The sequence below is a fragment of the Grammomys surdaster genome, unplaced genomic scaffold, assembly GCF_004785775.1.
Source record: "Grammomys surdaster isolate TR1022 unplaced genomic scaffold, NIH_TR_1.0 255, whole genome shotgun sequence".
Lineage (NCBI taxonomy): Eukaryota > Metazoa > Chordata > Mammalia > Rodentia > Muridae > Grammomys > Grammomys surdaster.
Genome location: NW_021604696.1, coordinates 9,451,830 through 9,467,685, shown reverse-complemented (window position 1 = coordinate 9,467,685; position 15,856 = coordinate 9,451,830). Strand labels below are relative to the sequence as shown.

Sequence of the window (15,856 nt, the reverse complement as noted above, 5' to 3'; positions counted from 1 at the left end):
CTCCCTTAAGGTCGCCTTGTGGGTGCTCTGGACGCGGTGCTCGATTCCAGTGCGAGGGTTGCTCCATTTCGGATTCTGCTTCAAGTTCCCGGGTCCCAGGTGTATTCTCCCATAGCATGTGGTGAGTTACTGAATGGATCAGACATTTACTGGGCCATAGCCACTGGTGAGTTCTGTTATAGTTGGAATGTTCCAGACCTTGCGGTCGAAGCATGCCGAGTGTCTGCATGTCCGTGGTGTTTAAAAGGTAACGCCTCTGGAGCTACGTAGCAGTTATTGCTTCCACTCACAACGACCTCTTTATCCTCTTCCTCCTTTTCATCTGCATCTACTTCTCTACCTACTCCTATGCCTTCTCTCCACTTCCTCCTGTTTTCTGTTTGGTTTCCTCATCCTCCATGTCTCTGCCTCACTTGTAGCCATCAAAAGTACATAAAGGCTGAGCGCTTGGGCATGCAGGGTTTTGAGGGGTGTCTCAGAGAGCTGATATTGCCCCGTATGAATTGAGACATGTTCTTTGTGATCTTGCCTCTGATGTAAGTGTGTGCCTGGGTATGTATGCCCACTGTGGTGACCTGAGGGCACAGTCTGAGGGCTGTGGTGATTTGTTTTGAACAAGGAGTGAATGCGCAAAAATATACACAAAAAAATGCATGTCACTCTGGGTGCTGTGGAATTTAGACCTCACCCCATGTATCCACCCAAGGTCCTGCTCTTCCTGTAGGTGCCACTTGGTGTTGCATTGAGCCCCTGGGGTCCTCCAGGATGGAAGTGTCACATTCAAAGACACACTTTATCAACAAATCCTAGTTTCTGCTTTATTCTATATGAGTAACACATGCTCTTATTTACAAAATAAGAAAATAGCACCAGAGACTCTCTCTTCGAACATGGATTACATGTTAATCTTCTATCTCTATGTGTGCACACGGCTGGAGTATTTTTAGCTTTGCACTGGGTACAGTAAACTTTGCTCATTGTCTCCTGTTCACCAGGCATACTGGACTTTCCCCCTTGGAAAAGGTAGAAGTTTGACAAAATTTCTCATTCCCACCCACCACCCCATCTAACTGCTATTAACATCGGGGTTCACTCTTGTCTGCCTTTTCTTTTCTAACTAGGGCAGATCGCTCTGCTTAAAAAAATGATTTATAAAGAAATCACCTTTCAACTACAGAAAGAAGTTAACTGTTGCCTCTAGCCACCTAAGTACCTTCTGGTTACACAAGATAGGCATCTTTCTGAGCCGCTTTCTAGTGGGTCAGAGAAGGTGGCTACAAAGGTGGAAACGTGTAATTCTGTAAAACTGGAGTTACCTCACAGGGCTGTTTTATAACGAAATTGTTACATTTAGTTAATTTCCATGGAAACAAAGAAACTAAAGAGGAACAAAAATTGTTAAACTTCAAGTGTTTAACTCTGGAGCTTGTTTGTTTGTTTTTTTTTTTTCTAAAAGGTTCGTGTAAGGTTGAGGCCAGGGACTTTGCTTATCAGTATGAATTTAGAGTTGTAGTGTGTGAAAAACAGTTTCGGTTCTAACAATGTTCTCTGTCACCTTGTGGGACAAGAGTGCCAGCATATTTTCTCTTCTGCTTCCCTATTTCTCATTAAAAAGAGCTACTGATATATCACTAGTCCCACTCAGACCTGATATTTTCCATAATATGATGTTTTCCATAATAATTTCTGATGTGTGCATGTTGGTATGGTGTGGTTCTTTGTACCATATGTACAGAGGCTAGAGGCTCACAACCGATGTCTTCCCTACCTTTTAAAGCTTGGTCTCTCACTGAATCCAAACCTCTCTGACAAGGCTAAACTAACCAGCAAGCCTGAGATCTCTGCCCATCTCTGCCTGCCCTGAGGATGCAGGCTTTGTTGTACTCAGACTTTCCATGGATGCTTTTGATCTGAATGCAAGTCCTCCTGGTTACGCAGCCAGGACTTTACCACCCACCGAGCCATCCCTCTCTCTACAGCTCCTGTGTTTTCTGTTACTGTTTGTCTCGGTTCCTTATACAGATTTAATATTTACAGTCAGCTATGACTTTTCCCATTCTGGAACCTTTATTTTGGTTCATTTCATTTTTTCTTTTTCTTTCTTTTCACTAAGTAGACCTGCTGGCCTGAAACTCTCTGTGTAGATCAGACTGATCTTGAGCTTACAGGATCACTTTGCCTCCCAAAGTGCTGGTGTGAGCCATCCTACCTGTTCCTGTGTTGCTGCGGTTCATTGCATAGCTGGAGAAATTTCTATTTTCTCCAAGTAATGTATCATGGATGTCTTGGTCTGTGAGGGTTTTCACACTTGCAGACATCTGTCTTTGGCTTTCGGATTTAGGGTATCAAGTCCAAAAGTATAGTCATAGGCCACTCTAGACATGGTGGCTACTGTCTTCATTGTTTTCTAGTGTTTCACATGACAACATAGATTTCTGCTTGTCTCATTGTCCACTCCCCACTTGTGAATTATGTGGTTTTCAAGCATGCAAGACTGAATTTATCACTGGACTAGAATAGTTTGCCTAGAATCTGTTACTCCTCTGAGGTCAGTGGATTAACCATTTTTAAACACACTGTGCTCTTGGCAGTCAGCACAGTGATTGTTTTTTTTCTAATTGTTTTGGGACACTTTTGCTATACTCCCATGCATGAATTTTGTTTTAAAATTCTCTTCCCCTGGTGTTTACTGCATATTGGGTAGCTAATGTTGGTGTTCCATTTCTGTTTGTTTCTCTTTATCTTGTTAGGCCTGTTCTCTCCATTTAGTTCACAATTCTTTTCTGAGTTAATTCAGTTTTTGGCAATATATTCTGCACCTTGCTTTTAACTTATGTTTTAGTGGTTATTGGTGGTGGTGGTGGTGGTTGTTAGATTTTGATCAGTAGTTCAGGGTCTCCATCCTTTTTAATTTCTTCTGCTTCAGCTCCGCTGAGCCTTCTCGTGGTTTGCTTTGTCCTTGGGAGCAAAGACTTCATGAAGAAGTACCTCCCTTTCCTCCTGGGGTGATCCATTTTCTCCTAGGACAGTCCCTGTCTGGAACCATTTGTCCACATCTGGCTATGTTCCTTGATGTCCAGTACAGTACTGGTCCAGATCCCACTCATGCTTGGGCACCATCCCCTCAGATGCTCTGCTGGTGTTAGCATGCTGTGACTTTACACTTGGGTTTAGGGGAACAGAATGAAGAAGACTGAGATTCTGCTAGACGGGGCTGGGCATGAACAGTAGTAGCTTCATCTTTCCTCACGGTTTTCCTGCACTCTGCCTCAAGCAAAACAGTTGGCTGCCCTCTGAATTGGAAGCCTTGGGTATGAACATTTGCATTTGTGCCTTTGTCTCCTTACTACATTGGCTTCAGTGCCCTTTTAGAAGCTAGACAAGACTTAGCCCACACCTTCCTTGATTAACTAGGGTTCTTGATCTCACATTGGCGGGTCAACTTTTCTCCCTCAGAAGCGTGGTGAACTCTCCTCTCCTCCTTTGCATCTGTTGGCTTGCCTCCAGGGACCTGGAAGTCCCGCCTATTCCTTGTTCAGCAATTGGCCCATAGTTTCTTTACTGCACTCAAGAACCAACTGGGAACAGGACCTTAGCAACAGAACTACCCCTGCAAAGTCTTCTTGGTCCCTTTCTGAGAAGCCAGCTGTGCTGCTCAGTTCCATGTCAACTTGACAGAGCAAGAGTTATCAGAAAGGAGGCAGCCTCCATTGATTAAAAAGCCCCCATAAAATTGAGCTATTGCTAAGTTTGTAAGGCATATTCTTAACTAGGGATTGATGGGGGATGGTCCTACCCATTATGGGTGGGGCCATCCCTGGGCTGGTGGTCCTGGATTCTGTAAGAAAGCAGGCTGAGCAGACCATGGTAAGCAAGCCAGTAAGCAGCATCCCTCCACAGCCTCTGCATCAGTTTCTGCCTCCAGGTTCCTGCCATGTTTGAGTTCCCGTCCTGACTTCTTCCAGTGATGGACTTGATAAACCAAGTAAACCATTTCTTCTCCAACTTGCTTTTAGTCCTGCCGTTTACCACAGCGATAGGAGCTCTAAGACACTCGGACCCAGGTCATCTGGGGCAAGCTGTGGATCCTCTCATTAAATGGGTAGAGTTCAGAGGGCAGGCATTATGATTCTTAAGAAAATATTTGCTGCCAGGCAGTGGTGCCGCACGCCTTTAATCCCAGCACTTGGGAGGCAGAGGCAGGCGGATTTCTGGGTTTGAGGCCAGCCTGGTCTACAGAGTGAGTTTTAGGACAGCCAGGGTTACACAGAGAAACTCTGTCTCAAACAACAGCAACAACAACAACAAACAAAGCAAACCAAACCAAACCAAAAAAAACCAAAAAACAAAAAAAACCAAGAAACCAATAACAACAACAAAGCCAGAAAATGGTTTGCTGAACCTGGTGACACAGGTCTTTAATCTCAGCTATTCAGGAGTTGAAGCAGGAGGATTACAAAGTTCAAGGCCTGCCTGGGCAAGTAGGTAGACCCTACCTCAATACAAAGTCAAAGTCTCACTGAGCTATATACTCCTTCAAAAAGATAGGGGAGTAGAAACGGGGCTAGTTGGGAACAGGGAGAGGGTCAGTAATGGTGGGGAAAGGGTTAAGAGAGGGGTCAGGTATTTTCAAAATATATTATGCACATCTATGAGAATGTAAGGGAAAAAACAAATGGAAAAGGGGCTGGGAGTGTAACTTGGTCTGTAATACTTGCCCAGCATGCACGAAGCTGTAGGTGTGCTAGGAGAGAAAACAATGGCTGGAAAATAACTGGTAACAGTCTATTATCATAACCTTTTCTTTTGGTGGGAAGGAAGCTAATCCAGGTCCTCACACGTGCAAAGCCAGCATCGCGCCACTGAGCTGCATTCCCACCTAGGCTCGGCTTATACAGGTGTGCTTCCGCTGCACTGTTTCCAGTCATCAGCGCTGATCTTCAGAGCTATCGCTGTTCCAAGCCGAAACACCCAAGCACCTGCAAACGAGACAGTCACTTTTCACCCTCTCCCCACTGGCCGGTGGCCACCACCAGTCTATTTTCTGTCTGAGACTGTCTTGTGTCTTATTGGTGAAATCATGCAGGCTCCGCCCTTTGAGGGGCGGAACTGGCTTCTTGCATATCATTGGTGTTATTGTGCATGCTCCACCCTTGGGGGGGGGGACTGGATTCTCGCATCTCATTGGTGCAATCAAGCACGCTTTGCCCTTTGAAGACTGGCTTGTAATGCCTTCTTCGTTCATGACAACGTGCGTCAGAATTTCCTTTTTCGAGTTGGATGATAATACAGTTTCTGGCGGCTTTCTTTTGGGAATTATTCATCTAATCATTGGTACTGAGTAGATGAGGACAGTAATGAGCAGGGCAGAATCCCAGGAGCTAATCCCTAGTCAGACTGAGAACAGATTAGACCAGTGGTTTTCGACCTTCCGAATCCTGCGACCCTTTAATACAGTTCCTCACGTTGGGACTTCCAACCATAAAATTACTTCATTGATACTTCATAACTAATTCCGCTACCATTATGAATTACAATGCAAATATCTGAGATGCAGGATATCTGATATGTGACCTCCAAAGGGGTCACAGCCCACAGGTTGAGAACCTCTGCGTTAGACTGTCTGGACCCTGCTGAACGGATTCCTATGCTGTGGCAAGTTAATGGGCCCTGTGTAAGTAAGGTTGAGGCTTCCCTGCTATTGCTGTGTCTGGTGCTCTCAGTCTTGTCCTGCACTAGAGACAGGCAGGTCCTTCGTGCCATGCTGCCCTCTGCACTGACTGTTCTTATTCCCACATGACATGTCCTGGTAGTCATCAGTGGTCCTCAGCGCTATCTCAGAATTGCTGCTGGGTACATCTTAGTCATCATCATGGCCTGGAACACACTGGCTGGAATGTTTGTTGTCCACATTCGATCTCAGGAAGCACAAAAAAGAATAGGAAAGAACTTCCGGGCTCTGAGTTATCTGCTTAGAATCATTCCAAGAATCAGGTTGCTTATGCAATAAGTTGACACTTTCCATTATTGTCAGCTGAGGCCTGGAGGTGTCTTTCCCAGTTCTTGGAAGAAGACATCCTTGAGTCAGTGAGAGGCGGCAGAGCGTTCCTCTCAGGCATCGGAGCCTTGCACAGAAGGACTTTCAACAATGTGCATATCTTCCCAGGCATTAGTTTGCACTTGCACTGGCCTGAGAAGTTCATGGCTGCATAAGTTCAGAGTCTCCCCCTCCCCTTATTTTCGAGGTTTGCCCCCATGGGGTTGAATTAAATGAAAGAGCAGGAGAGCTAGGAGCAAGCTTTCCATGGACCTGTACAGCTGGGTGGGAGAGGGTGTGTATACTTGATGTCTGCAGAGTCAACCAAAATGGATAATATGTATGAATATAACATGTTATATATTATGCAATTATATAGTACTATATATCCCCCTTGCATCTGTACTGGCCACATATGGTATTCCAGGAAGAATATGCCATGGGGATTCTGTATCATTTACAGAATGATACTTTGTATCAGACAGGGTAAGGAATCTGGAGATGACTTAAGGGATTCAGGAGGAGTATGTAAGTTACCTGCAAATACTACACCGTCTTAAATAAGAACCTGAGCAGTCTCAGAGTCTGGTGTCTTGGGGGGGCAGGGGGTTGGATCCAGCAGATAACAGGCCCAGTTCCCTGGTGGACCCAGAGGGACTGTTACAGTTTGAAGAATACTTAATTAAGGTTTAGATTTGGAAAATGAAAACAGACATGCTTTGAAAACTTCAAAGGTCACGACAGGAAAGGGAAAATATTTGCTAATCAAAACATGTTGCCTGTTTTTAAAAGTTAGGGCCCACAGGAGCTAATTCTCTCCACTAAGCTTCTTTACTCTCCCCTTTCTATTTCCTCAACAGCACATAGTGGCAGCACTCTGGAGGGGGAAAGATGCAGAGCACCAGAAGCCGGCCACTTGCCAGAGTCACACCAGGCACCTGGGTGCTAGCCGGCAGCTTAGCCGCAGGTTCTGACAGAATGTACTCTCAGAGTGTTCCTTCTGACGCATGGTCTCTTATCCGTGCCCTTGACCATGGCTGGTGTTTTGCTCTCTTGTATTCTGCCTCACTGTTTGCTTTGTCTTTGTGGAGTGGATTTTATTAAGGGAGGAAATGTTCCTGGGTGGACCAGATTAGTGTCTTCCTGAACTTCGTACCAAGGTGGCGGAGGACTTGCAGAGTGCTTCAAGGAACATCTGGGAAGCAGCCCAGCAGTGGGGGGTGTAGGTGGGGGGAGGCAGAGTGTGAGCTTTCTGGGTTTACACTCCGAGGTCAGGATTGTTACGCTTGTTCTCAGTAGCTTGGCATTTCCTTGGAACAATACTAGCTGGAATTTTCCACATGGGGTTCACCTTTAGAAGTGGAAGAAGGTTGCAAATTAATGTTTCTTCCCTGTCATGGAGATACTGGCAATTGGGCTGTTAATGTAATTTTTTTTTAAAGTAATTTTGCTTATGTACAAATAACTTTCATTGAAGAATATGTTCTTTTTTGTATGATGTGTGTTGCTGATGGAGTTTTAAAAGCAAGTGAATGCTAAGACCAGCTTTTAGGTCTGTACATTTTAAGGCTAAAATTAAGATTAAAAATCTCTTTAGAGCTGAGTGAGTTGGTACATGCCTGGCATGTAGTCCTAGCTACTCAAGAGACTGAGGCAGGAGGGTCATTTGATTCCATAAATTTGAGACCAGCCTGGGCTATATAAGGAGAATAAGCAGAAGGAAATAAAAATTGAATCTTAAAATCAAAGGTTGCTCGACTTGCAGTGTAGGTCATGACTTGTCAACAGAGACCACCTGGAAGGGGTGCTTCAAAAATACCCAAGTTAATTCTCTTTTTTAATAGAAGAGGAAGCGGGCTGGAGAGATGGCTCAGCAGTTAAGAGCACTAAGGGCTCTTCTAGGGATCCTGAGTTTAATTCCCAGGTGGCTCACAACTATCTGTAATGGAATCCGGTGCCCTCTTCTGATGTGTCTGAAGGCAGCTATAGTAGTCATATGCATAAAATAATAAATAAATAACTCTTTAAAAAATAGAAGAGGAAGCACTGAGACATGAGGCTCACAGAAAGATAATCCTGCTAACTATTAGCTATCCCCTTAGTGATCTGAAAGGGGTGTCGTGGGAAACCCTGTGAGCCCTGTGCTGTGTGCTGCCCTGCAGGGACTCTTTCTCTGTCTTACCGAATCCACAGTGGTGGGTAAGGTCTCCTGCTCTGTGTGTGCATGCATTCTGCTATTGTCAGGGATGCTGCCCCAGAAAACTTGGGTAAGTGGCTGTCTTCCTGGCTTTTTGGCCATGAGAGAGCATTTAATACAGTGGTTCTCAACCTGTTGGTCAAGACCCACTTGGAGTCCCAAATCATATATTACGATGTATAACAGTAGCAAGATTGGGCTAGAGAGATGGCTCAGTGGTTAAGAGCACTGACTGCTCTTCTTGAGGTTCTGAGTTCAATTCCCAGCAACCACATGGTGGCTCACAATCATCTATAATGGGATCTGATGCCCTCTTGTGGTGTGTCTGAAGACAGCGACAGTGTACTCACATTTATTAAAATAAATAAATTTTAAAAAATAGTAGCAAGGTTACAGCTATGAAGTATTAATGAAGTAGTTTTAAGGTTGGGGATGACTACAGCATTGGGAATGGTGTTACAGGATCCCAGCATTAAGAAGGCTGAGAATGATTGCTCTAATACAGCTGAATTACTCGGGACTGGCAAGAATCTTGCTTTAAAAACTACAGGCTGAGTACCATTCATCTGAAATACCTCGATCTTTTTTCTTCTTTTGGAATGTTTGCATATACATTATGAAATACTGTAGGGATGGAACCCATATCAGAACACAGAATTTGTTTCATATATACCATGCAGACGTAGCTCAAAGGTAATTGTGTGTAATCTTTTAAGATAATTTTGTCCGTGAAATAAGTTTCAAGGTGTAGAATTTCCCACTTGTGGCATGGTGTGTGTCCCCCCCCATCCCTCCAAAGCTTCAGATTTAGGAGGTTTTGAATTAATGATCCTCAGCCTGTAATATAATGAGAGAAGTTGGACAACGTGAACTTCCGTGTCCTGTTTTCTGGCCATGATTTTACTTCTGAGTCTATATACCTCATTAGGGTCACTTGTGCCTTGTTTTGCCTCTTCGCTAGGAAGAGGTTTGCATTTTTTTCATTATAAATTTTTCATTAAATTTCATGGTTATATTATTTATTATAAAATAATTTCATTTTCTTTTTAGCAGTTGAGTTTGTTCTTTGACCTTTTCATACATGTATAAAATGTGTTCTGATTACTCTATCTCACCTGTCTTTCTGTCATCCTGCCTGCTCCTCCTCATGAGTCCCTGCCCCACATCAGGTCTTCATTCTGTTTTAGAACTCAGAGTTTAAAGGTGTTTGGTTATTCAATGGAGCTTGCTGGTTAGCTGTGTGGCCATGCTGTTGGTTATTCATTGGAGCCTGCTGATTGGCTGTGTGGCCATGTGTTTGGTTATTTTTTGGAGCCTGCTGATTGGCTATGTGACTATGCGGTTGGTTATTAATTGGAGCTTGTTCATTGGCTGTGTGGCCATGCTGTTAGTTATTCATTGGAATTTACTGGGCTCGCCAGTGGGACTCAGCTATAGACAATGACTCTCCCTCACCCGGAATCTTTGGGTAGCCCATGATTCAGCAGGGAGAGGTAGGCCCCATGAGCCCCATGAGCGAGCTCATCCCTTCCACATCCATAACTAACAGAGCCAGCATTGCGCAGGTCCAGTGCAGGTACCGGCAGCTGTCGTGAGTTTGTGATTGCAATGGTTGTCAAACCCAGAAAGGAACATTTCACTGCCCTCTCCCTGTCTGCTGGGTCGTACTTTACAGCACTCTCCCTGAGCCTTGAAAGGTCGTTGTGTAAATGTTGTTCAGGGTTGAGCACCCAGCTCACAGTCCGAGCACTTGGAGTGGCCCTGAGTCTCTGCATCCACTGCCGTTCACTGTACAGAGACTCTCTTCTCAAGAAGGTGGAGTAGTGTTGTCTGTAGGTGTAAATAGACTTTTAGAAGGCCGTTTGATGCTGTCCATTTAACTAAACAGCAGTAGTAATGTCACCCCCTAGGCCCATGACCTCCCCAGCCATACAGTTTTAAACAAGTTTACAGTGCATAGGTCCTCTTCTATAAAAAAAAGCTTCTAAAAATATTTATTTTACTTTGCATGTGTGTGTGTGTGTGTATGTGCGTGCGTGTGCCCGCGCATGCGCATGTGCTCAGTAGCCTTTGGAGACCACAAAAGGCATCAGCTCCCCTGGAAGTAGAGTTAATAGACGGTTGTAAGCCACCATGTGGGAGCTGGGAACTGAACCTGGGTTCTCTGCAAGAGCAGTAAGGGCTCCTAACCACAGAACCATCCCTCCACTCCCAGTAAACATTCTGAAACAGTAGGAACCCCTGAGGACTGTGATGACATCCTGTGGGCACCTCAGGGCTTCATTTGTCTCTAAGGTTGCCTACCCTTAGGTAGTTTTTTTTAAAAAAACCCTAGTGGGCTGGAGAGATGGCTTAGTGGTGACGAGCACTCACTGACTGCTCTTCCAGTGGTCATGAGTTCAATTCCCAGCAACCACTTTGGTGGCTCACAGCCATCTGTACTGGGATCTGATGCCCCCTTCTGGTGTGTCTGAAGACAGCTACAGTGTACTCATAAATAAATGAATCTCAAAAAGAAAAAAGAAAAGAAAAAAATCCTAGAAGATCCCAGAAGTTGTTAATATTTTACCCTGTAATAAATTTAAATAAATATCTCTCAATGATTAGTCATTCATATGTCACTGTTATCCTTGAAATAGAAGTTAACTGGGACCTGTTGGTGTCATTTGAACTTAGTCTTGGTCTTCCCACTTGCTTGTAGGTGTGGCTGGTTCCAAAAAACTCGGCACTATGCTTGTTCTTCATAAGTCCTTTCTACTTGGACAGTTCCATCCTTCCCCGGCACCCCTTTCCATGTCCATATTAGATGAAAAAAATGGGCTTCTAAAGGAGCTGCTCTTTCTGCTCTCTTTTCCTCAACTATCAGCCCCAAGTTCTAATCTCCCTCCCTCTCTCTCCTTCCCTTCCTCCATCCCTCCTTTGTTTGAGACAAGGTTTCTCTGTGTATCTCTGGCTGTCCTGGGACTCACTTTGTAAAACAGACTGGCCTCAAACTCAGAGATCCACCTGTCTCCCTAAGACTAGGACTAAAGGCATGTGCCACCACGCCCAGTTCTGATAATATTTAATTCCATCCAGCATATCAGTTGTTTTAGTGATTGTATTTGTTTAGTCGTTGCAGGCCCTGGAGAGGCATTCCTCTACCTTGTGAGCACTTAGACTTGGCCACGAATAGCAGCTTCTACCCTGTGCTTGCCTGCTGTTCATTGTCTCTGCCTCCGCTTGTGGCTTCTGGTTCCTGAGATTGACTTTGTCAGATTTCGAGTATTATAAATATTTTTAGGATTTATTTATGTATATGAGTGATCTAGCTGCATGTGTGCATGCGTGCCAGAAGAAGGCATCAGATTCCATTATTCATGGTTGTGAGACGCCATGTGGATACCCGGAATTGAACCTCTGGAAGAGCAGCCAGTGCTCTTAACACCTGAGCCGTCTCTCCAGCCCCCGATTGTGATATGTTTAATGATTCATTTCTTCTGAGGGAAAAGAATAAAAAACTTATATTTAGAGATTTATTAAAACAGAAAAATCCAGCAGATCATGATGTTCTTGTGAGGGTAATTGCTTTAGACTTATAGATTAGGTCTGATAGTGTTTGTTTTCAGAATCTGGGTTTTTCAAAAAGAAGTGTTTATTTCTTTTGGTCCATCGGTGTCCTCTTATTTCCTATTTACTTATTAGGGTTTTTAAATTTTTAAGACACTTTTTTTTTTTTTAAAGACAAATCACATTTAGCTCAGGCTGACCCTGAAGCCCTGCCTAGCCAACACAGTCAGCTTCATCTGTGACCTCAACATAACCCAGAGGCACTAGGGAAGATGGAAGCTCATTTCAGCTAGCCTCCATCAGACTGGCCACCCGTGGGCATGTCTAATTGCTGTAGAAGGGTCTAGCCTGGTGTGAGTGGTGCCTCCCTTAGGCAGGTGGACCTAAGCAAGCCAGAGGAAGCAAGCCAGCAGTCTCTGCTTCAGCTCCCACCTCCAGGCTCCTGCCTTGGCTGCCCTTGATGACACACTGTAACCTGAAAGCTGGGTTCAACTCGGATCCCTCTGCTTCTACCTTGCAAGTGCTGGTGTTACAGGTGTGCAACACCATGTTTGTGTGGTGCTGGGGACTGAGCCCAGGGCTCCAAGCATGCTAGGCAGGCTCCCTTCATTTCAGAAAGTCCTTTACCCCATGTGCAGTGTGTACTGGGATACTTCGTGTCTATCTCATTCTGCATTAGAATGCTCGGTGAGTTACAGGAGAGAAGCTGCCCCTGGCCTGCCACACCTTTCTCTCCCCTCTGTAGTCAACAGTAGATGGTTAGTGTGTGGCCAGTAGAGAAATGTTTTGCTAGTTCATTGGACCAGCTCTGAACTATGAACACAGAGTGCCCATTTCATAGTACACTAGCATTTAGGAAGCTGGAAAAGATACTGAATCCAGTCAAGTGTTTATTATGTAGAAGGAAACAGTTACTTTTCTTACAAACCAAAGCTTAGGGCTAGTTATTTATGGCTGTGTGCGTGCAGAAGCTGGAGGTGTGGACAATGAGATGCTTGTTTTATTTAGTGACGATGCCCTCCTAGAGGAAAGCCAGGGAAAATAGCTATCCTCAGCTGGTCCGACCTCTTCCGCTGGGATGTCCCAGGAGTAGGAGGCCCCCAGAGTCACACACATGGACTATGGATTGGCTTCTGTCTTTTTTACTTCATGTCTAGAAAATACCTGCCTTGTGACATTTGTATGGAGTGAGTTTAAAGATATATCTTACTAAGTGTGTAACATATGCCAGGCATTTAAAATGGCCCCAGCTAGCTGTCTCTGCTGGTCCTCATGTAGACTTGGTTATTTGAGTCCTCAGTTGCTTGTTTTCTGGCCTTTGTTTAGGGTTCTAACATTGAATCTCTAAGCCTGATTTTCACACTGGACTTTCAGTTTTCTTGGAAAATGAAAAAGTCTATTTCTGCAAAATGATAGGTTTTAGTAAAACGGCATACATTTGCCAGTTGCTGCTGTTACCAACCCCAGTTTAGTCTGTTACAGCTGCTGAAACAAGATCTCACCGTTGACTAGGGGCTCAAACAATAGATGATTTTCTTTCTGTTCCAGAGGCTGTGCATCCAGGGTTATGATACAACTGAGTTATTTCCAATAGGGCTTCTCCTTGGCTTGCAGATGCCCACCTTCTTGCTCGGACCCTCCTATGGTCTTTCTTTGGCAGACAGACATCTCTGGTGTCTTGTGATATGTCAGTCCTATTGGGTCAGTGGCCCCACTCTATGCTCTTACTAACCTAAAAACTGTTTCTTGAAATATACAGTCTTGGCATATGGGTGGCAATGTACGGATTTGGGGAAGATACATTCAGGCACTGACAGCAGGTCTCTGTTGTGTTGGAAGGATAGAGCAGGAAGGATAGAATACTCCTCACACATTCAGTAATTATATTATTATTATATTATTATTATTCAGATGTGTCCAAACCATGGTCCATGGGCTGTGCATGACTATGTTACCTAGGAACATGGCTCGTACAAAATCATGAACTTAAAACATGGAGGGTTTTTTCTTTTTTTGGGTGACTTTTTGTTGATAAGTCAATTATATTTTTTAAAAATGTATTTGCATAGGTATACTCTTGTTCCAGGATATATGGATGGTATAGTTCACTCCTTCCACGCCATAGATTCCAGGGACTAAAGTTGTTAGACTTGGCAGCAAGCTCCTGTACCCACTGAGCCAGCTTGGCTGCCTGTCATTAGATGGTTGTAAAGTGTGACCTTGTTAACAAGGACCTCAGTGCTACATAGGTTGGACATGCCTGTGTGCCCTTTAACCCTCTGGCCTCAACAATAGGTGGCAGACTTTCTGATTTTTTCCTCTTCAGCTTTCTCAACAGTATGGTGCAACTCGGTGACTTTCAAACTGAACATGACTCGAAGACAGAAATATATTTACGTGTGTAAAACTCACATTCTGACTCCATGGTTGCCCTTACTGGGAACTGTGCAGTCCATTTTGAATTGTTTTTTATTTTTTAAGCTGGTGTCAGGCAAACTCCTTTGAATTCGTGGGAACCGCTGCCACAGGATGTCTCAGAATGGTGCTATGTGACATGCACTGAGGTGACTTTCATTCTCAGGCATCTAGGGAAACGGAAGTGTAGCATCTTGCCTTGCTCTGGGGTACTCCTGAAGCCTACCCTGAGGCATCTCTACAGAGGAAATCCAGTTTGGAGAGTTTCTCTGCCACTTGGCGACTTTTGTAGGAAACAGATCCTGGGGTGGAAATGGTTCATCATGTTGATTGTGTTTGCTGGGAGAGGCACGCAGGCCAGCTGTGGTTCCATTGCCCATGGCCCAGAGATAGGTTCTATGTATAACTTTTTTAGTTGTGTTTTTTTTCCTTATTATGAACATTGTATAGAAGCATTTTATAACAGTGAAATTTGAGCTTATCTTCTTCTTCTTCTTCTTCTTCTTCTTCTTCTTCTTCTTCTTCTTCTTCTTTTTTTTTTTTTTTGAGACATGGTTTCTATATATAGTCCTGGCTCTCCTAGAACTCACATGTAGACCAGGTTGGCCTCGATCTACCTCTACCTCCAGAGTGCTGGCATTAAAGGTGTGTGCCACCACGTCCTGCTGTCTCAAGTCATTTTTAAACATATGTATATACATATATATGTATATATATATATATGTGTGTGTGTGTGTGTGTGTGTGTGTGTGTTGTGCTTGTTTATGGCTGTGTACCTCATGTGTGCCTGGGGTCCATAGAGGTTGGAAGAGGGAGTCAGATTCCCTTGGAACTGGGGTTAGAAGCAGTTGTAAGCCATCCTGTGGGCGCCGGGAATTGAACCCTGGTCCTCTGGAAGAACAGCCCAGTGCTCTTAACCACTGAGCTATCTGTACAGCTTCTGTCTCAACTCTTAATTCCACAGTGATATACTGGGATTGGGACTGATTATGGTTTTATTCATGGTATCTAGATGGGCAGTTGAGGCTGTTAGTGGTTAAGTCATTGGTCCTGGTAGCCCTGATGGTAGGCTAATGACCACCTGTATCCCGGGAGATGGAGGGGTGGCTTAGCAGTTGAGAGCAAGTATTGCTCTTGCAAAAGACCTGAATGTGGCTCCCAGCAGCCATGCTGGGTGCCTCCCAGCTGCCTCTAGCTTCAGCTTTAGGGGTTCAGACACCTTCTTCTGTGCTCCATGGTCAATTGCACTCACTGTACACAGATCCCACCCCACCCCATACATAATTGAAAATATGTATGATTTACATATATATGTATGATTTAATATTTAAAAGAAGCAAATATGACATCACCTGTGTCCCAGCATCTGGGAAGGTGCCTGCAGGAAGAAGGAATTGCAGGGGGTGTCTGAGCTCCTGCTGAGTGCAGACAGCTCTTTCAGCATGCTGTCTTAGCAAGCCCTAGATACAGGGACTGTGTAGGCAGCATTAGAGAGTCTTGATGTCTTCTGTGGGAAGACCCCAGGGTGCTCTGCAAGGTTGGTTTGCCCTTCATTTGAAATGTGACCTAGGACAAATATTTGCACTTCCATTTCCCTTTTTTGTCATCATTACAGGTCAGTCACTCCCCTCCCCCCCGCCCCCCCCCCTTCCCTCCCG

At 44.5% G+C, this 15,856-nt stretch overlaps 1 protein-coding gene across 2 annotated transcripts in view; it reads left to right on the top strand.

Moving 5' to 3' along the window:
• The window catches only part of Tbc1d8 (TBC1 domain family member 8), a 110,101-nt gene that overhangs the window by 54,118 nt on the left and 40,127 nt on the right, over positions 1-15,856 (top strand). For both annotated transcript variants that reach the window (XM_028775349.1, XM_028775350.1), the window contains exon 2: positions 11-121. In XM_028775349.1, the coding sequence (XP_028631182.1) occupies positions 11-121 (111 nt within the window). The remainder of the gene's footprint in view (positions 1-10; positions 122-15,856) is intronic.